We start from the raw sequence: 21,947 nt of genomic DNA on the forward strand, positions 1-21,947 counted from the left end.
GCATTTGAGGGAAACTTTGGAGCTTGCTCCTCCAGTGATGGCCACCAACTTAGATGGCTTTAAAAGAAGATTAGACAAATTCATGGAGGAGAGGGCTTTTGGCGGCTATGCTCTACCTCAGGCTTCCTCAAACTCGGCCCTCCAGATGTTTTGAGACTACTATTCCCATCATCCCTGACCACTGGTCCTGCTAGCTAGGGACCATGGGAGTTGTACAGGGGGCGGGTGGGTGTGGGGGATTCCCTGGTCCTGAATGGGGTAACTGTGCCCCTGAAGGACCAGGTGCGCAGCCTGGGAGTCATTTTGGACTCACAGCTGTCCATGGAGGCGCAGGTTAATTCTGTATCCAGGGCAGCTGTCTACCAACTCCACCTGGTACGCAGGCTGAGACCCTACCTGCCTGCCAGAGTGGTGCATGCTCTAGTTATCTTCTGGTTGACTACTGCAATGCACTCTACATGGGGCTACCTTTGAAGGTGTCCTGGAAACTGCAGTTAATCCAGAATGCGGCAGCAAGACTGGTGACTGGGAGTGGCCGCCGGAACCACATAACACCAGTCCTGAGAGATCTGCATTGGTTCCCAGTACGTTTCTGAGCACAATTCAAAGTGTTGATGCTGACCATTAAAGCCCTAAACGGCCTCGGTCCTGTATACCTGAAGGAGCGTCTCCACCCCCATCGTTCAGCCCGGACACTGAGATCCAGCGCCGAGGGCCTTCTGGCGGTTCCCTCATTGCGAGAAGTGAGGTTACAGGGAACCAGGCAGAGGGCCTTCTCGGTAGCGGCGCCCACCCTGTGGAACACCCTCCCTTCAGATGTGAAGGAAATAAGCGACTATCCTATCTTTAAAAGACATCTTAAGGCATCCCTGTTTAGGGAAGTTTTTAATATTTAATGCTGTACTGTTTTTAACACTTGATTGGAAGCCGCCCAGAGTGGCTGGGGAAACTCAGCCAGATGGGCGGGGTATAAATAATAAATTATTATTATATTATTATTATTATTGTAGGCCAAAAACATCTGGAGGGCCAAGTTTGAGGAAGCCTGCTCTACCTCCACAGCTGGAGGCAGCAATGGTTCTGGATGCCAGTTTCTGGAAGCCACTGGAGGGAAGAGAAGTTCTTGGTTTCATGTCCTGCTCCATGGCTTCTCACAGAGATCTGGTTGACCACTGTGACAGCAGGATGCTGGACTTAGCTGGGCAGCTTGATCCAGCAGGCTGGACCTGAATTGTTTTTCTTGCGGCAGTCATTCTGTTGCAAATGTTTTAAATACTGCATTCTTTGCCACCAATGCTTTTTGAATTATATTCCGTCTCTTATAGTTTCTCTAGAGCAAAGAGGCTTATTAGCAAGGCCACAGAGCTCCTGAAGTCTTCCTGATATATAGTTTCACAGGAGTACAAAAGTTATTTGACAGAGGGACCAGCCATACCCTCAGACTTCAAGTTGACACTGCAAGCCATCCTTTATGAATGCTTACAAAATTACCGGGTATGTGGGTGATCTGAGTTCAGATGACACTTCCATTGAAAGCATCATTTTCTCCTCTGAGCTCAAAATACTTTTTTTAGAGTTCAAAACCACATGGCTCTCTCCAATGCTTCCATTAAAGGTAAAGGTAAAGGGACGCCTGACCATTAGGTCCAGTTGTGACCGACTCTGGGGTTGCAGTGCTCATCTCGCTTCATTGGCCTAGGGAGCCAGCGTACAGCTTCCGAGTCATGTGGCCAGCAGGACTAAGCCGCTTCTGGCGAACCAGAGCAGTGCACGGAAACGCCATTTACCTTCCTGCAGGAGCGGTACCTATTTATCTACTTGCACATTGATGCGCTTTCGAACTGCTAGGTTGGCAGGAGCAGGGACTGAGCAACGGGAGCTCACTCCGTCGCGGGGATTCGAACCGCTGACGTTCTGATCGGAAAGTTCTAGGCTCTGTAGTTTAACCCACAGCGCCACCCGCGTCCCAATGATTCCATTAGAAAGCAGTAATTCTAATATTATTGCAGCAATCAAGATTTTATGGCTACCTTAATCACTTTGCGACATCATCTGCGTTGTGGAGCCTTGTGCTATTATGAGATTCCAACCAAGTCATGGCTAAAACAAGTTTGGTTTTGCTTAATGTTAATGATCTGGGAGCAAAAAAACAACAACCCCAGAATTGAGGCTTTCTGGTGAAAGGCTGATCCAGATATTGTTTTGTTCCAGGAAACTCACCAGAAACATAAAAGGTAAAGTTAAAGGACCCCTGGACAGCTAATGCAGCACTCATCTCACTTTTCAGGCCAGGGGACGTTTGTCCACAGACAGCTTTCTGGGTCATGTGGCCAGCCTGACTCAACTGCTTCTGGTGCATGGAGGACCATGACGGAAACCTGTCACGTGTGGTGATGTTTCTGTGGGCGGCTTCTAACACCAAACCCCTCCTTCCATTTGCTTCTCACCTGAGCACAAGCCGGCCATTTTGCTTCCAGTGGCCTTGTGGTGTCAGTCGCTGGATACAGAGGGTGAACTTTGATTTCAACAACACAGAAAAAGTTTTCTCAAGATCTCTACACAATTCATGTGAGAGATTATCTTGGAAACTGGAATGGTAGCACGTATAAGGTAAAGGTAATGGGATCCCTGACTGACTCTGGGGTTGCGGCGCTCATCTCGCTTTATTGGCCAAGGGAGCCGGCGTACAGCTTCCAGGTCATGTGGCCAGCAGAACCAGAGCAACGGACGGTAATGCTGTTTACCTTCCCGCCGGAGTGGTACCTATTTATCTACTTGCACTTTGATGTGCTTTTGAACTGCTAGGTTGGCAGGAGCTGGGACTGAGCAACGGGAGCTTACCCCGTCATGGGGATTCGAACCGCCAACCTTCTGATCAGCAAGTCCTAGGCTCTGTGGTTTAACCCACAGCGCCACCCGTGTCCCTATCCCATATATAACAGGCATTTAAAATGTGTGTGTGTGTGTGTGTGTGTGTGTGCAGGGGTCTCACACAATGCCCCTTTATCACTCTTGTGCAAATTATAGGGCTCCTATCTATTGAATTGTGGTCACAATGCAGAGCTCTGGTACCCCTATCTTGCTGCGCTTTCTGATTTTTTTTCTTTCTTTCTCTTTTCTGGGAAATGTTTCAAGTTGTGGGTTTTTTTAAACACCTGTCGCTTCTGGTGTCGTTAACCACCCTGAGATCTATGGATATATGGCGGTATACAAATTTAATAAATAAAATATGATACGACACTTTAAAAAACCAAACCCCTGACTGAAATAACAGCCCATGAGCTGTGCAAGAAATGTCTTGGAGGTTACACAGAGGTCCTATGTCTTCACCTTGCAGTACTCACAAGTAAAATGTTCATCCACACCCTTGTTCTGATCAAAATTGATTTCTGCCCCTCAACAGAGCAAAATATATTCTATTTGAACTGTAAAAGAGTACCCATTTCCACTCATACAATCTTCCTCCACACCAAGAAATGTGCACAGACCGTATACAGGCAGTTATGTTAAATTTCTGTTCTTGAACATTTTACAGCAAAAAAGTTACCTAAAAGCAGACCACAAATGATATGCAAAGAGGACTAGTCATTGCTTGTACTTGATGGGTGGCAAGATGCTTGTATTTTTGTGCATGACCTTCTCAGTCCTATGGTCTCTCTGTTCTCTTTTAACAGTTTTGTCCACCAGGGTTTCCACTTCTTTTTCTGGAGTTTCTTGCTTTTTGGAATCCTCCTTTTCTTCTTCGTTTGCATCTTGGGAGGTTATGATGGGAGATAATTTCTGAATCGCAACGGATAACTTTTCAGAGGGATCAGATTTTATTTCTCCAGCAGATTGGTGCCGCGTGGTTTCATCTGTAGAAAAGGGAAGACACAAAATTTAAGAGAAAATGTATTACCTTAGGGAGAAGCAAATCCAGACTTCAATAAATCCAGAAATTGCTTTAGGACTTCAATAAATACAAAGAGGAGAGTTCAAGTAAGGTTTTGGCACCTGCCTAAAACACTTTTGCATCCAGCCTTGTGGATGCTGGCATAGTTTAGAATTGTTTTTAACTGTATTCATCATTTTAATATTTATTGCAAACCACTTATTTTATATAGAGGTTATATATCGGTTATATATCAAGCAGCATGTAATTTGCTCAGGGTTCAAGCCCCATGTTGGGTGAAAGATTCCTGCATTACAGCGAACTGGACTAGATGACCCTCGTGGTCTCTTCCAACTTGACAGTTCTGTGACTCTAAGTGTTGAAAGTTGCAACGCACACAGAAGCCACATTTCTCCTCTCAATCCTCCCCCCCATTCACAAAAATATGTGCAAACAATTAAGCAAAAACCTAGAAACATACAACTGTCTGCCACTGCTCTCTCTTGACAAATATTAATTATAAAAACCAGCTATCGAAACTGACAACAACAGCCTTCTCCTGGCTAGCTGCAACGAACGTGCTTTGAGGTGTGGCCTTAGGGAAACCAGCACTGAGCATGCTCAGACTGTACTCAAAGGCAGTCCTACTGGGCCAATACTGAAGCTGCTGCTTAGCCCTGGCAACAAGAGATAGAGAAGAAACCTCCAGCAAACACATGCCTTTTTCTCCTCCTAAGACACAAATAACGGGGGCCTCTTTCTCAAAGTGATGCTTTGGGATTGTGATGGGCAGAGAACAGCAGGTTGACAGAAATGTTTGCAGGTTTCCCCAGCCACTCTGGGCGGCTTCCAGCAAAATATTAAAATACAACAATTCATCAAACATTAAAAGCTTCCCTAAACAGGTATAAGTGCAGTGGGCTGAAAGAACAGGAAGGTTGAGATGTGTAACAAAAACCAGTATTTCTAGTACACCACCAGGGCCGGCCCACCCATGAGGCTGACGGAAGCCGCCATCTTGGGCGGCAGAATCCCATGAACACCTTTGCTCACCAACCGCCAGAGAAGCAAGGAGAAATGGCGGCAGCAGCAGCTTCCAGCGAGATCTCGAGATAGTTCTGCGAGATGTCTCTGGAAGCTGAAATGGAATACTCAGGATGAGACGGTGAAATCTGCTATGATTAAATGGGCACAAGATGTTGGACATAACATTATGATGGCTGACTGGGAACAGTTATGGACCACAGGTATGAAGTTTACGGCATGTAATGCCTTAAAAGAGAATTTAATGAAAATGATCTACAGGTGGTACATAACACCAGTCAAGCTTGCAAAAATCTACCATTTGCCCGATAATAAATGCTGGAAATGTAATGAGACTGAAGGTACATTCTTTCACCTTTGGTGGACATGCCCAAGGATTAAGAACTTCTGGGAGATGATCTATAATGAAATGAAAAAGGTATTTAAATATACCTTCCTGAAGAAACCAGAGGCCTTTCTCCTGGGCATGGTCGGCCAATTGGTGCCAAAGAAGGATAGAACTTTCTTTATGTATGCTACAACAGCAGCAAGAATACTTATCGCAAAGCACTGGAAGACACAAGATCTACCCACCCGGGAAGAATGGCAGATGAAGCTGATGGACTACATGGAATTGGCGGAAATGACTGGCAGAATCCGAGACCAGGGAGAAGAGTCGGTGGAAGAAGATTGGAAAAAATTTAAAGTATATTTACAGAAACATTGCAAAATTAATGAATGTTAGAAGGATGCTGGAATGAAGTTATATGGCTTTAGCAGAAATGTTATAAAGAATTAAGTAGAAATAGATTGTTAATGGGCCAAAGTGGAAAATTCAAGGTTAGATTGTGTTAAGATAAATTATAGAACAAAAATTGAGAAAGATGGAAAGGATTTGCTGAAATAGCTAATTTGAACTAGAATACAAAAAAGGGAGGTGTGAGGAGGTCGAAGAAACAAGTAAATGAAAGGTAAAGATATGGAATATTGGATGTGTTTTTAAATGTTTTTGTTTTTCTTGTTGTTTTGCTGTATTGCTTTTTGTTTTTCTTTTTATTTCTGATGTATTCTAAGGTATTGTTTTGTTTTGTTTAACTTTTTATTGTTTCTTTTTTCTTTTTTTCTGTAACTATTAAACCTCTAATAAATATCATTTAAAAAAAAGAGAGAGAGAGATGTCTCTGGAAGCTACCATCGTGCAAGTGGAGCCAAGAGAGTGGGACCTTCCCGTTTTGTCTCTCCACACTACAAACACGTAGCTGTCCATCACTGATGGACTCTCTCCTCCTTAATAATCAATCCCTGGGGAGATAAAGCTTCCTCTGTTCTCAGTCCCTTCTTTCTCCCTCTCTTACCACCGCAAACATAGGCGACCAACCTCTATCCCTGAAACAGCTGCTGGTGAGGGGGAACTGGGCTCAGGAAACAGACATCAAATGGCCTGTGTTTTCTTATCAAATGCATCAAGGTGATAGCTTCAGTAGCAGAAGACAGACTTCCTCCAACCCCAAAGCAAATAGCGTGTGTGTTTGTGTGTACATATCTTGACTTGGTCTCGGAACTGGAGGACACACCCAAGGAAAATGATGTTTATATTTTCAGTTCATTCCCCCTGCCACCCCACATAAGTTTCTCCCCCCCCCAAAATTTTTTATTAGTTTTCACAATATTATAAACAAACAAACACACAAGACAAATAAACATAAATCATAGCCTTATTGAAAATTACACTTATTAACTTTGTTAAGTGACTTCCTCGCTTCCCCTTGGTTGAATTTCATTGCATGTCCTTTTAACGGTTTTCCCAATCCCAATTCTTATGAAATTTAACTTAGACATTAACATCCTTAAATCTTCACCTTATGGAATTAAACATATTAATTTATCACTTAACATAAATGAAATCCTAAGCCAATTAAGTATCTGCAAGCTATTTTCAATTAATTTAACTTGACAAATTTAAATAGATAATCATTAAATTCAGCAGTTTCCGCAACGGAAGATTCAGGCAGAAGAGAATATTTACAGCTTTATTCAACGTAGCTCAGAACAAAGGAAAAACATGACTGCTTGCGTCCGTGTCCAGGAAAACAGCCGGAACAAAAGCATATACAAAACGGAAACTCCCTGTGAGCAGGAAGGAAACAGGCATGTGACACACAACAGTCATGCCTGACTTTTTTAAGGTGGAACGGAAACTATATCCTAACAGGGGGGCTATGCGGGGTCCTTTCCATTTGCGAGGCTCAGGCATGGACACCAGAGCTTGAGAGCACTTGTGATGTGGCAATTGCACAGCCCTCTGCTTTCAGAAATCGCCCACACAGGTGCAACTACTCCCTGGGGGTACCTGAACAGAGAAGCACGGTCACATTATACTTTTTATCGTGCTCGCCACACTTTAGGGGAGCAGAAAACTGAGCTGGGTAGAAAGCAACAAAATATGCAGCAAGGTAACCAAATAGATTCTGTGAAATGTATAGGTTATGCAAATTCAGTAAATGTGCATTGTTTCTATTCTTTTGTTTTTCAAAGCCCTATGCAATTTTGCAATAAATTACATGAAAAGAGTTTTATTTTTCATATTTCCCCCTGCTTCTGCCCATCATGGGGAAGGGCAAGGAGGCATATATTGTGCTGCAGCCCCACCGTACAATCACTGGAAATTCTTATGCTACAAGTCCTCTGGCATGGACTATTTCAAACATATCTTTTCAACCATAAAGGATGGAAACTTGCTGCTGCTGCTTTATTTGGAGTTGGAATTCTCTGGAAGCTGGGTTTTGCTCCTAGTATCCCATAACGTGGCCTTTCTGGTTTCCATAACGTAGAGAGAAGGAGACCTCATGATGCTGCTGAACTTGGCAGGTGCTTCCTGGTGTTTTGGTTTTGGTTTGTCTCCCTCTGAAATACCTATTTAAAGACAATTCATTTGGGGGGGAAGAAAGAACCAAGAACTATGAGTCCACCTTTTTCTGGCTGAGCACTCTTAAGGGCATTTTCCTTCTTTTTCTCTGCGTCGCCTGACTTCATAGTAGGCTTGGGCTTTTGTTTCGCTTTATGTAACCATGGGTCCTGCATCCAGGAGTGGTGCATTGCATCTTCCGGAGTCATGCGCAGGGAAGGTTTCCATCTTGACATAAAACATATGGAGAACATCAGTATGGAGCACGATGCACATGTATTATACACATACAAACCTATGTGCATATGGGGTTTATGACTCACATTATCCTACATGTGACAGCACATGAAAACACCATACTCATATGGTATGACCTTAAAAGGTAAAGGTACCCCCAACCGTTGGGGGGTGGTGCTGTGGTCTAAACCACAGAGCCTAGGGCTTGCCGATCAGAAGGTCGGTGGTTCAAATCACTGCGACGGCGTGAGCTTCTGTTGCTTGGTCCCTGCTCCTGACAACCTAGCAGTTCGAAAGCACGTCAAAGTGCAAGGAGATAAATAGGTACGGCTCCGGCGGAAAAGTAAATGGCAGTTCCGTGCGCTGCTCTGGTTCGCCAGAAGCGGCTTAGTCCTGCTGGCCACATGACCCGGAAGCTGTATGCCGGCTCCCTTGGCCAGTAAAGCGAGATGAGCACCGCAACCCCAGAGTCGGTTACGACTGGACCTAATGGTCAGGGGTCCCTTTACCTTTACCCCCGACCGTTAGGTCCAGTCGCGGACAACTCTGGGGTTGCAGTGCTCATCTCGCTTTATTGGCTGAGGGAGCCTGCGTACAGCTTCCGGGTCATGTGGCCAGCAGGACTAAGCCGCTTCTGGCGAACCAGAGCAGCGCATGGAAACGCCATTTACCTTCCCGCCAGAGCAGTACCTATTTATCTACTTGCACTTGACGTGCTTTCGAACTAATAGGTGGACAGGAAGCTGGGACTGAGCAACGGGAGCTCACCCCATCGCGGGGAATCAAACCGCTGACCTTCTGATCGGCAAGCCCTAGGCTCTGTGGTTTAGACCACAGCGCCACCTGCGTCAGTAATTGCATTTTCACAGCAGTTTCATCACTGCACGCCACATAATACACTCTGCAAATATCTGAGTGTCTAATATATAGGCACTGCACCCCAAAAAAAGGCAGAGGACCTGTTCTCCTTAGAGACAGAAAGGAGGCAAAACAAAGAAGAAAGATGAGGGAGATCAGTTTGGGAATGGCAGAATGCATAGGTAAGTTTTTAACAGGCATTAAAATGAGTCAGGTGGGTCCTAGGAGGCAGAGCTTCAAGGGCAATAGATCTAACTTTAGCCACCTTTGCAGCCAGCCACCAATAACTCCCAAGCCACCAAGTGACTGTGGCCTTACACTTCTAAAATCATGTCTTTAATTCTGCCAACTCAGCTCACATGCTGACTGTGATCCCATCTAGTATCACCCTAACTTAGTGGCTTTAAAACTTGTCTATCAACGAACCTCTTCCCTGCATGTCTGCTATGGGGCCCAAGCAAGTTTATGGAAAACATAAATAGGATAACTCTCCATTAGCGCATGGTGTGAACCAGCCACTTGGAACACGTCCAATATGTTCTTTAAAGTTGCACATTCTTTGGGGAGATAATGCAGTGGTAGCCAAGCCGCCTTTCAGGAAACTTTGTTCACTATGACTGATATACCAACTGAGAAACCTCTGACAAACTCCAAAAATAACAGATTGCAAATCAAATTACAGGAATTGGTGGAGACGGCTCAACTGAGTAGTAAACTCAGAGGAAACTCAAAGCAAAAATTAGCGGAAAAATGGGATGTTTATAAAAAATATGTTCAAAAATACAATAATAGTTTTGACTCTGTGCTAGCATTCGAGTGATAAAGGAACTAAAAGGAGGTGGACTACAATTAAGGATTTATTATGTTTTCAGAATGTATTAGAATAATTATATAGAAAGGTTTATTGTTTTGTGTACATTCAAATGTAAGATAAAACATATGCAAAGGGACTTGACAGGAAGTCAAAGTTGAAGAAAAGATTTTGGAAGATAAAAGGGGAAAAATATTTACTTTCATTATTATCATTTTCTGTGCAGGTGTGGGTGTGTGGGTGTCTGCACATATGTGTGTTGTTGTATGCAATGTTTGGGAGGAAATAAGACGGTAAATAAAAAATAACAAATTAAATATCGATGTATGTAATTTTTATTTCTTAATTATATTTTGTGGTAGTGTGGCTGTATTGTTTTTTGTAACATAAAACCATTCAATAAATTAAAAAAAAAAGAAAAAGAAAAGAGAAACCTCTGACAAACTTCCAAAGAACTCCTGGAGTCCCATGTGAAATATGCTGCTTCTTTCTGCAAAACATTTTCATTACATACTCTGGCAATATGGGGAATTAGCAAATCAAAATAAACCTTGCTACCATAACTGAGCGCCAGACATTTAACCAACGCTTAAGGACAGAAAAGCAGGATTTAAGAGTCTATATATGCAATGGGCAAAACAAATGAAAGCTATCTTACACAAGGCACTTTTTCAGAAAATCCAGAAATGCACCATCGTATGTTTTCAATACAGAGCTCAGTTCCCTTGTGTTCGGGTTTCTTATTCTCCCCCTACTATTTGTAAGATTCTTTGGAGTACCGCTGGAATCTTTAAAACATAAAAGCAACATTTTAAAACTGTATACACATTTGCATAATATTTAAAGTTTTGATGCTGGAAGGGAAAGTCCACAGAAGATTTAAGTCTGCCCAGATGATATTTATTTAGAACAGGGATGTCCAGCGCTGTAATGTTGGGATCCGCCCTATTCAATTGGAAGTGCATTTTGCCATAAAAACCGATTCCTTATTTTTATGGTCAGACTCCATAACAAATGTGGTGCCGTTAGGAGCCAGGAATTCCTAGAAATGAAACAAATGACCCCAGGTGTAACTTTGCTTAATTTGCATGCACAGAAAAATACCTTACAGCGCAGAGCTTACATGAAGCTTTTTGCTCTGTGGGTAAACTTAAAACCCACCTTGATTAGAAGATTAGAAGAACCATCAGAGACCTGGGAAGATTTTGGCAGCATAGACTAACAGTTTGCATCTCTGATCCAGAAGAGTGCCAATGTTGTTCACAAAACCAGTAATTTTCACTCGCAGAAAAATCTCTCGGAGATTAATGATTTAGTGCTTTAATATTTATGTATTGCAGCCAACAGCTGCAACAAAAGCCTCAAGGGAATGAATAAATACTTAAAACACATCTCACCTTTCCATCTCTTCAAGGTGGTTTACAATTCAGAATAAAACAATTACATTCAAATCCACACACAAAAATTAAAAACCCCAACCATCGGTCTAAACGTATTACGACAAAGGAAATTCAGTGCAACAGTAAACTAGCAATAGATATTTTATTTTTGCTTTCCAAAAGCACGAGAGAGTAACTTGGTGCCTAAAGATAAAATAAATGATATTTCTGGGAGGCCTATTCCACAGTCCACAAGGCCAACACAGAAATGCTTGATCCCCAGCCCATGTAGAAGAAGAAGAAGAGTTTGGATTTGATATCCCGCTTTATCACTACCTGAAGGAGTCTCAAAGCGGCTAACATTCTCCTTTCCCTTCCTGCCCCACAACAAACACTCTGTGAGGTGAGTGGGGCTGAGAGACTTCAGAGAAGTGTGACTGGCCCAAGGTCACCCAGCAGCTGCATGTGGAGGAGCGGGGAATCGAACCCAGTTCACCAGATTACAAGTCTACCACTCTTAACCACTACACCACACTGGCTCTCATAACGCTTGAAGGGGGCAGCTGGAGTAGAGCCTGGGGAGATCTTAGAGGGCAGGCACGCTTTTATGGGAGCAGGCAGTTCTTCTGATTCCCTGGGCTCCTGGGTGCAGTAAGACTTCAGAGGTACTTTGAATTCAACCTGGAAATGCACTAGAATAGTAAGGGAGCAACTGGTTTTCTGTGGGAAATTTGTGTTCCAATACTGGGGCATGGCTTTTATTGGAAATGATGCCCTTGTTTTGGAAACCCCACTAAATTAGTACCAAAATACTAATTTTATTTTGTTGTAAGATAAAATACCTGTATAACTCAGGCAAATACAGCAACAGTTAAAAGATTAAGTATCCATCTGTGAGGGAAATGAGGAAGGTATTTTAGGAAGTCCCATCCAATTAGAAAATGCTGAGTTGATCTATAAATGAATACTGTTTAGATGTTTGTGTCATGAAGGCAAAAAAATGATCCAGGGGTGAGATTGCTGGTTGAAGTGAAGGGGGGCTGGAGCAGGGTTTGTGTATGTGTGAATAATAATGCAGACTCTCAAATGGGGAGACGGCAAATAAATACTATTTAATTTGTGGAAGGGGCATTAATTTAGAAACTGGCTTAATTAAAGCAACTGCATATAATATTATGGAACATATAATATAGGAAGTTTAAAAACAAACACCATTCTTCTTCTCTGTGCCATTTCAATGTGCTGCGTGGGCAGATGATTGCATTAGAGTTGACATCAGCCGCAACATTTTCAAGCTATAGCTTGATATTTTTCAGCTCGACAGACCAAAGCCTGGCAACAGAGTCAACATGCCCGCTATAGTCCGAGCCCAAACTGCAAAAGCACAAACCCAGATGGCATGATAAGAACAACGAGCACTAAATGAATGTAGACAAGCTGCAAGACCAATCCCTAGTCTGCACTGCTCTTAATTCCAAGGAAACAAAACCGAAGGCGTGTGTTAGCACCCTTGAAATCTGCACCACTCAGAGGCTGGGGTGTGTATCTAGGGCATATAAATGTGCATTGCGACCCCTCTTGCACAAAGCACCATACAATATGAAGGTCTTTCTTCCACAAATGCCCTGTCCACCATAATGATGGGCACTGTGCGAGTAAGTCAATAACAACAAGGGACTTACCAAAGAACGTTCGCCTTCTTGATGCAGTCTGAATGAAATCGGCTGGTGGAAGACCTAGTATCTTTAACACACACAAAAAGTCAGCCTGAAGAGCACCTCTGTTAAGTATATAACAAATTAATGGTCTTACACCTTTAACATGAAGGACATGTTGATATGATGGTTGAGCTCTTTTTAATTTTATTGCAGTCAATTGAAAAGTGGGGGGGGGTGGAATACCACAAACAGTAAAAATAAGTATTCTGAGGAACTCATCAATGGTTTCAATCTAACTGGTGGTATCTATCTGTACTGGATCTGATACTCCTCATCACCGTTATCAACGGCTAAAAATGAAAGTTATGCCTGGCACAAAACTGGGAGGGAGAACTAACGTATCAGGAAACAGAAATCAAGTTCAAAACTATCTTTAAAAACTGGGCTGGAACTAATAAAATCTCTGTACATCTAAATCAATTTAGAAACTGACTTTTATAATCAAATGAGAGTGTATCTGTTAAATGGTACATTTTGAGTTTCGTGTTCTTCACAAAGAGTGCTGGCCTCCTTTTTCTGGGTCAACTCTATGGGCCTGTTGCATGCCATAAAGGGGCTTTTAATACTTGGGAGTTAGAGTGTTTAAATCACTTCACACACATAATCTTCTTATAATCCTTGAAGCACCCAACAGGTCTGTGTTATTATCCCACATTTCAATTTCCCATCACTAGGTGGTATTTTGGTCTTTGTGTTCTGGGTTGTATGAGTTCCTGTGGGGATATTAAACATTTTACAGGCACTCTAATGCCAGTGTAATGCCACTTGTATGCAAGTCATTTCTGAAATGCAACGTTTTATTTCATAAGGACATATTTTGTACAGAAAACAACTGTGTGTGTGCATCTTCTGAGACATACGCTAGCTAATTTGTGTTTAAAATGTTTGTGGTATGGGCATGGTCGGCCAATTGGTGTCAAAGAAGGATAGAACGTTTTTTATGTATGCCACAACAGCAGCAAGAATACTCATCGCAAAGTATTGGAAGACGCAAGATTTACCCACTCTGGAAGAATGGCAGATGAAACTGATTGACTGTATGGGATTGGCAGAAATGACTGGCAGAATCCGTGACCAGGGAGAAGAGTCGGCAGAAGAAGATTGGAAAAAATTTAAGGACTACTTACAGAAATATTGTACAATTAAGGAATGTTGAATGATGCTGGATTGAAATTGAGTGGTTTCTAGCTGTAATGGTATAAAGGATTACGAAAAAATGGTTCTTTATAAGTAAAAATTTAAGGTTACGATAACTTAAGATGTTGGACAGAAAATAAGGTGTTTTTATAAGCTGTAATGCTTGGAGTTAAGGATTTGCTGAACAAATAATTTGAATTGGAATACAAGAAGGGGAGGTATGAGGAGGTCAGAGAAATATGTTATTGAAAATTAAATATTATGAACTATATGTCTTTCTAATTTTTTTGTTTGTTTTTTGTTTGCATAAAAAATTGAAAATTTTAATAAATATCTTTTTTAAAAAAATGTTTGTGGTAGACATAATTTTTGTCTGACACATTGAATTCCTCAGACTTTAATAAAGGCGCACGGATAAAATTCACAGGTAATGAAAGAGATGCCTTCGTTTCATGTGAACAAGCATGACTGAAACATGGTGAGGGTGATAACTTGTTCAAAAGGCATGGATCAAACAGAAAGGAGAAGTACCATTACATGTAAAGGATGTGTATGCCTGGAAGGACATTCATGACTTGGTGCATGGAAGGCAGGTTGAGAGTATGGGGGGGGGGATTGTTGGAGAGGGTATGAACCGTGACCACACTTCCATGGGGTTGAGTCTCTGGAAGAGTAAACCTCTGCATGGCATCTGATTCACAGTTGGAGGACACATTGTCCCACCCCCTGGCTTTCTGCAGGAAACCCCAAGAGCATCTCTCACAGATGGCTGTCCAACCACTGAAGACCTCCATTTAGGGAGACTGCAGTACCTCTCAAGATAATTGTTCCCATTGCCAAATGCTGTTACCTTTAAGAAGTTTCTCCTGATAGTCAGCTGAGATCTACCCTCCTGTACCTTAAGTCCACTAGACCTAATCTTGCCTTCTGGAGTAGCAGGCGACAGGTCCTTGCTGTTTTCCATGTAAAACCCTTTCAGATATCTGAAGAATGCTATCACCTCAGCCTTGTCTTCTCCAGGAGAAATCAGCCCAACCTTCCATATTTGTTGTCCTGCTCTGAACACTCCCAACATCTACATATCCTTCTAAAGGTGCACAGTTTTCCAGATGAAGCCAAACTAGTAAGGAATAAAGTGGAACTTTATGTGACAAATCTTAGAGGAGTTTCAAGAACTACTTGCGATGTTGCAAGAAAGAAAGAAATCCCCTTTGTGAGCATGCGTAAGTTCCTGTGTAGAGCTAAACTTGTTCTTTAGAGCCTGGGTTGTTCCTGCACACCTGCTAATATTAAAATCAGAAGTTACCTCCATAATGCATGCAAGCTGCTCCACTTCATTCTCCCCAGGAAAAAGTGGGTACCCTGTGTAGAGTTCAGCCATAATGCACCCTAAGCTCCACATGTCAATAGGGGTTGCATAGGGGTGACCAAGAATCACTTCTGGGGAACGATAAAATCGACTCTGGACATACGTATACACTGGAATAAAAAGGCGGGGGGAAAACATTGGACATGTAAATTATCTCCTCTTCCATTGCCACCGATCCTCGCCTCGATGCAAGTTCCTGAGCTCCTTATCTTAAGTCCCATCATTTTGGTCTTGACCAGAGGTCTTGACCACAGGTTTCCAACCAATTTGAGTCCAAGGCTCCCTTGACCAACTACATTCTTTCTGCAGTCTATGTTGGGATACTGCCAGGGAGATAAAGTCCATCTGAGCCCCCAAGCTCGGTGCCGGACGATCTATCGACCTCCCATAGTCAGGCAATATCAGCAATCAGCGACACGAAGCCTCAGGCTTGTGCACACTCTATCAGCAGAATTCACACAGCAAAAGATGCACAGCAGGAAAGCATATTTACAGTTTATTCAGCGTTGGTCAGAACAAAAGAAGACATGACCGTCTGCTCCGACTGCTCAGGCAAAACAGCAGAAAACGAAAGGAACAGACAACAGAAACATCCTGTGAGACAGGAAATACGCAGGCTGTGACACAAACATCCTGCTCCCTTTTAAGGTGGAACGGAAATATCCTAACATCCTATTCATTTATATATACGTTTCTAGAAGACAGTGTGTTGAACTATCAATATAGCAAATGTTGATATTCTAGCTCACAGGTTTTCAACCTTTTTGGGTCCACGGCTCACTTGACCCACTACATCCTTTCTGCGGCACCCTTGTGGGGCTCAGGAGCCCCTTGACTGCAGAGCTGGCAGCTCTCACCCCTTTTTGAACACCCTCCTTTGTGGAGTGTTCCCTCAGCCTCTCCTCTCTCTGGGAGTCCTCTGGGCAGCAGCAGCCACCGACCCTGGTCTCTGAGCTGCCCCATCCACCCCAAAGAGAGGTACCTCCTCATGATGCCCCCCAGGATTTTGGGAAGAGGATGCCCCCAGCCTCAGGGGCCCAACAGAGACTGGCCAAAGGTGAACATGAGGCCAGCATCTACTCACCTGAGGAGGCAGCCATGGGCGCTGCCTGGCCTGCATGGTGGAAAAATTCCCCTTCAGCACTGGGAAATCTGCTCCACTTCCCAGTGGGGAGGATTTGCGGTGGACCATGTGGCCACCCACTCCCCTCCGGGGGCGGGGGATGAAGTTCCGCATCCCCCGGAGGTTCCCAGCCATGTCATTTGTCTGCCAGCCAATTTGCTGGCTGGGGGGACGTGGCCGGGCCACATTTGAACTGAGGCGTTAGCCGGATTGGAGAGCGCGTGAAGGATTGGTTGCAGGTGTGAGGGTATTTGGTGGCGAGCCTTGGGCTCGTGTGGCACTTAGGCATTGGTTTGAAGAAGAGTTTGGATTTGATATCCTTCTTTATCACTACCCGAAGGAGTCTCAAAGCGGCTAACAATCTCCTTTCCCTTCCTCCCCCACAACAAACACTCTGTGAGGTGAGTGGGGCTGAGAGACTTCAGAGAAGTGTGACTGGCCCAAGGTCACCCAGCAGCTGCATGTGGAGGAGCGGGGAAGCGAACCCGGTTCACCAGATTACGAGTCTACTGCTCTTAACCACTACACCACGCTGGCTCTGGGGGAGGGGAGGTGTGGCCATCACCTGCCCCTCCAAGCTTAAGGGTATTCCGTTAAAGGAATCCGGGGGTGTGGAGCTTGTCCAAAGTCCGGGGCTGGGCTAGGGCCATGCCACGACCCCGACAGGAACCCAGGGGGAACTCAAATTGGTTTGCATCGACGGGGCTCCCCCTACCGGTGCTTGACCCTTACTGGACTCCCTGCGTGACGGGCAGGAGTCAGATATAGTTGGGTCAATTCCAATGCCTAAGCCAATGCCACTCACATTCTGTAACCAATAAACTTGTGGTCTAAATTTGCCCCATAACATTAACCTAATACCTGTGTCCTTGTGTCTTACTCATCAACGAGGGGGTGGTCTTGGGGTCTCGACACGCAACTCAGCTCCCAGGCAGGCCATGCACACAGTAAGCACAAGAAAGGCTAGCGCAACACCTGCTTGCCAGGTATCCCACTAGTTTGTCCATTCCCAACTGCAAGGACTGGAGGATTGGCTGGCTGGGCACCCTCGCCCACTTGCTTGCTTGCTTACTCCAAGGCCGCCTCAGCTCCCAGCACTCTCCGCCCCCCCAGGCAGCCCCAGAGGCAGCATTCAGCTGAGGAGCCTGTAGCCAGGGCTGCTGCAACAAACAGCCATGCAAGCCAATGGGGGGGCAGAAATGTGAAAGGGTATCAGAGGAGGGAGGGAAGGAAAGAGGGACAGAGGCCAGTGTTAATTTCCCTTTTTACTTTGAAATACTACCATATTTTTTGCTCTATAAGACACACCAGACCACAAGACGCACCTAGTTTTTGGAGGAGGAAAGCAAGAAAAAAAATATTCTGAATCTCAGAAGCCAGAACAGCAAGAGGGATCGCTGCGCAGTGAAAGCAGCAATCCCTCTTGCTGTTCTGGCTTCTGGGATAGCTGCGCAGCCTGCATTCGCTCCATAAGACGCACACACATTTCCCCTTACTTTTTAGGAGGGGAAAAGTGAGTCTTATAGAGCAAAAAATACGGTGTTTAAAAAATTCATTGTGCCTTTGTTTCTTACTCCCTTGTGAGCTGCCCCAGGATTATAAATTTATACTGAAGATGTGGAGTATGGAGTACATAATTAAATAAATCAAAAATTAAGAAATCTAATAAAGAAAATTACATCTACTTGACTTTTCTGCAAACCTCTTTGGTGTTCATAGCAGCTTGATCCAAAGTCGATAACTTTAAATGAAACCTGCCCAGGTTGGGGTTGGTTTATTAATATGTTCTCCTAAAATGAGGGAAAGCGAAGAAGGGGGAGAGAAAATATCAACACACATCTATCAGGTTAGCAGACTAACAACAAACACATTTTTACAGGGGGAAAACAACCAGCCTGCAAATACAGTGGTACCTCGGGTTACAGACACTTCAGGTTACACACATTTCAGGTTAAAGACTCCACTAACCCAGAAATAGTACTGGAGTCTGAGGCAGGCGCCTTCCCTCTGCTAGGCTAGAGGCAGCGGGACACTTCTAAGGGAAGACTCTGTGGCAAAATCCCGAAAGCCGCTTCTCGCTTCTTTTTCTTTACAGTGGTACCTCAGGTTACAGACGCTTCAGGTTACAGACTCCGCTAACCCAGAAATAGTGCTTCAGGTTAAGAACTTTGCTTCAGGATGAGAACAGAAATCGGGCTCTGGCTGCGCGGCAGCAGCAGGAGGCCCCATTAGCTAAAGTGGTGCTTCAGGTTAAGAACAGTTTCAGGTTAAGAACGGACCTCCGGAACGAATTAAGTTCTTAACCCGAGGTATCACTGTATATGGTGGTGTCTGGTGAGAAATCCCAGCATCTTTGACCTCCTCTTTTAGGTGTGACTTATTTCGTGGATGGTGTGTTCATACAGGAACGCAAAGGTCATTCATTTGCTGATCTATCAGCAAGAACTCAAACAATGCTTATAAATTATAGGTTGCCATTTTGCTCACATGGCTACATTCTGAAGAAGTACTGACCATTCACTAGCACATGGGTAGGCAAACTAAGGCCCGGGGGCTGGATCCGGCCCAATCGCCTTCTAAATCTGGCCTGCGGACAGTCCGGGAATCAGTGTGTTTTTACATGAGTAGAATGTGTCCTTTTATTTACAATGCATCTCTGGGTTATTTGTGGAGTCTACCTGGTGTTTTTACATGAGTAGAATGTGTGCTTTTATTTAGAATGCATCTCTGGGTTATTTGTGGGGCATAGGAATTCGTTCATTCCCCTCCCCCCAAAAAAAATATATAGTCCGGCCCCCCACAAGGTCTGAGGGACAGTGGACCGGCCCCCTGCTGAAAAAGTTTGCTGACCCCTGCCCTAGCACCTTTGAATGCTTAGCTCAGAAGGGCAGAGACCAGGTCAGAAAAGGGCAGGTTAGTCAGCCACGCTGAGAACATGCCTCCCTGAGACTTTATCATGTTCCATAGGAGCCATGAAAATTAGCCCCAGAAAGGGAATCAACTGCTGCATAACTGTAGAGGGACCACATAAACCTGCTGGGCTAATCTGGGAAGGAATTAGAAAAGACTTCCTTGATGGGGGTCATTTCCACCAACTTCAGATCTCAGTTCTTTAACATTGAGCGTATAGTACCCTGAATGAACAAATGCACATTTTTTTAACACACCGAATGACACATTTAAGCCAGACTAAGGGTGGCAGCAGACCAATTACAAGGGAAAGTGTTTTTATTATAGACAGTGTCTCATAGAAAACAGGCCTTAATCAGGTGCCTGTACTAGAGGAAACTGAAATAAGCATCATATCTCTAACATAAGCCAATGCTTTGGTGTATATATTTGGTCATATGACACTCAGTGATTCGGAAAATTCACTGAATGGTTAAAGCTTTCCAAACATCACTGCTGCATCAACATAAAACAGCTATTGTGATGTTGAACGCTTAACCATATGAGAGTCATCTATACCTCAGGATTTCATCACTTCCTTTTACTGTACTTTCAATGAGGTCTAGTCAAGCTAGGTAAAAGGTAAAGGGACCCCTGACCATTAGGTCCAGTCATGACCGACTCTGGGGTTGCGGCGCTCATCTCACTTTACTGGCCAAGGAAGCTGGCATACAGCTTCCGGGTCATGTGGCCAGCATGACTAAGCCGCTTCTGGCGAACCAGAGCAGCGCACAGAAACGTCGTTTACCTCCCCGCCAGAGCAGTACCTATTTATCTACTTGCACTTTGACGTGCTTTCGAACTGCTAGGTTGGCAGGAGCTGGAACCGAACAACGGGAGCTCACCCTATCGCGGGGATTCAAACCGCCAACCTTCTGATCAGCAAGTCCTAGGCTCTGTGGTTTAACCCACAGCGCCACCCGCGTCCCTTGTGTAGACCCGCGTCCACCCAATGAGGTCTAGTCAAGCTAGACATAACATTAAATAGTGACAATGGGAGTTTTCCTTCCAATGCAAATAGCAGTTTCAGAGGAGCATTTATTTATTTTTTTGCCAGGATAGAAATCAAGAAGATAAAGGCACCTACTATTTGCATTTTTTTTAAAAAAAGTCCATGTTAAATGCAAATACACACATAATGTCCCATCTTGTTAGGACCTAACTGACCCCATTCATTGAAATGAACTCATTACACAGAAATACACACACACACACACACACGGGGGGCGGATACTGAAATGCCACAGACTTAACCTCCATTTTGCAGTAGAATACACAGAATATGAAACAACACAGTTTAAGGGGGGGGGAATGTTTACATATTTTTCTACTCCTTGGTGTAAATAACAATCCATAATGTGCATGAGAGTTAAAAATTGGCCACTGACGAGGGGCCCAGAAGATCTCAAGTGAGGGAGAGAAAAATAATGTTATGCAATTTTGGAAACAATAATCTTTAGTCTTGTCTAAAGACTTGGACTAGAGGGATGCGGGTGGTGCTGTGGTTTAAACCACTGTGCCGCTTGGACTTGCTGATCATAAGGTTGGCGGTTCGAATCCCCACGAGGGGGTGAGCTCTCATTGCTCAGTCACCAGCTCCTGCCAACCTAGCAGTTCGAAAGCACACAGTGCAAGTAGATAAATAGGTATAGCTGCGGCGGGAAGGTAAACAGCATTTTTGTGCGCTGCTCTGGTTCGCCAGAAGCGGCTTCATCATGCTGACCACATGACTCAGAAAAACCGTCTGCAGAAGCAGACAAACGCTGGCTCCCTCGACCTGTAAAGCGAGATGAGTGCCGCAACGCCAGAGTCATTTGCAACTGGACTTAACTGTCAGGGGTCCCTTTACCTTTACCTTTAAAGACTTGGACTATGCTTCGTTACACAAAATCTGCAATGATATATAAAAATGGCTGTACTTACAGGCTTTAGATCACAGTGAATAATCTTTTCTGTGTACAACAACTGTAAGCATCTTAATATACACAGGGTGAATCTACGAATCAAACCCAGTGTAAAACCTTGGAAATTATTTTTCTTGATTAGTTCATACAAATTTATACTGTGGGGTGAGGAAAAAAAACATTTACACATTATTCTGTGAACAATTTTAAACGGCAGAAAATATATATTCTTTTATTCTACTTCTAACTGAAAGGATAAAATCTGAACACAAGGCACTTAAAGTCCAAGACCATGTCAGAATATTTACATCCTTCAGAGAAAAAGTATGGCTATCTAGTTACCTCATAAAAGTTTCAGCATCTCTAATGGCAGCTGCTGAGCACTGTGATCAATGAAGCTAATGATGAATGGAGTAAAAACTGAATTGGGTAGTTACCATGCACCGAAGCTGCTCTAATGCCTGGATAGGTCCCCTTAATGACTTCTAATTTCTATATAATTTATTTATTAAATTTTCACCTGGATCTTCCTTCCAAAGGAGCCCGTGGCTGTAAACACTTTGAAAGTTTCATTAAAAAAGATCACTTCCAAGGGGCACAACACTGGAACACCATAAAAATCTTCCCGGTAGGAAATTAGTTCTACCATACCACAGCAGACCG

At 43.8% G+C, this 21,947-nt stretch overlaps 1 protein-coding gene across 2 annotated transcripts in view; it reads right to left on the reverse strand.

The window, feature by feature from the left end:
* Positions 1–3,501: 3,501 nt before the first annotated feature.
* The window catches only part of DYRK4 (dual specificity tyrosine phosphorylation regulated kinase 4), a 50,272-nt gene continuing 31,826 nt past the window's right edge, over positions 3,502–21,947 (reverse strand). For both annotated transcript variants that reach the window (XM_053387712.1, XM_053387711.1), the window contains 7 exons: positions 21,304–21,442; positions 18,134–18,221; positions 15,246–15,418; positions 12,767–12,827; positions 10,364–10,493; positions 7,864–8,027; positions 3,502–3,854 (listed from right to left, as the gene is read on the reverse strand). In XM_053387712.1, coding sequence (XP_053243687.1) covers positions 3,586–3,854; positions 7,864–8,027; positions 10,364–10,493; positions 12,767–12,827; positions 15,246–15,418; positions 18,134–18,221; positions 21,304–21,442 — 1,024 coding nt within the window. In that variant the 3' untranslated portion in view covers positions 3,502–3,585. The remainder of the gene's footprint in view (positions 3,855–7,863; positions 8,028–10,363; positions 10,494–12,766; positions 12,828–15,245; positions 15,419–18,133; positions 18,222–21,303; positions 21,443–21,947) is intronic.

Source organism: Podarcis raffonei, chromosome 5, assembly GCF_027172205.1.
Source record: "Podarcis raffonei isolate rPodRaf1 chromosome 5, rPodRaf1.pri, whole genome shotgun sequence".
Taxonomy (NCBI): domain Eukaryota; kingdom Metazoa; phylum Chordata; class Lepidosauria; order Squamata; family Lacertidae; genus Podarcis; species Podarcis raffonei.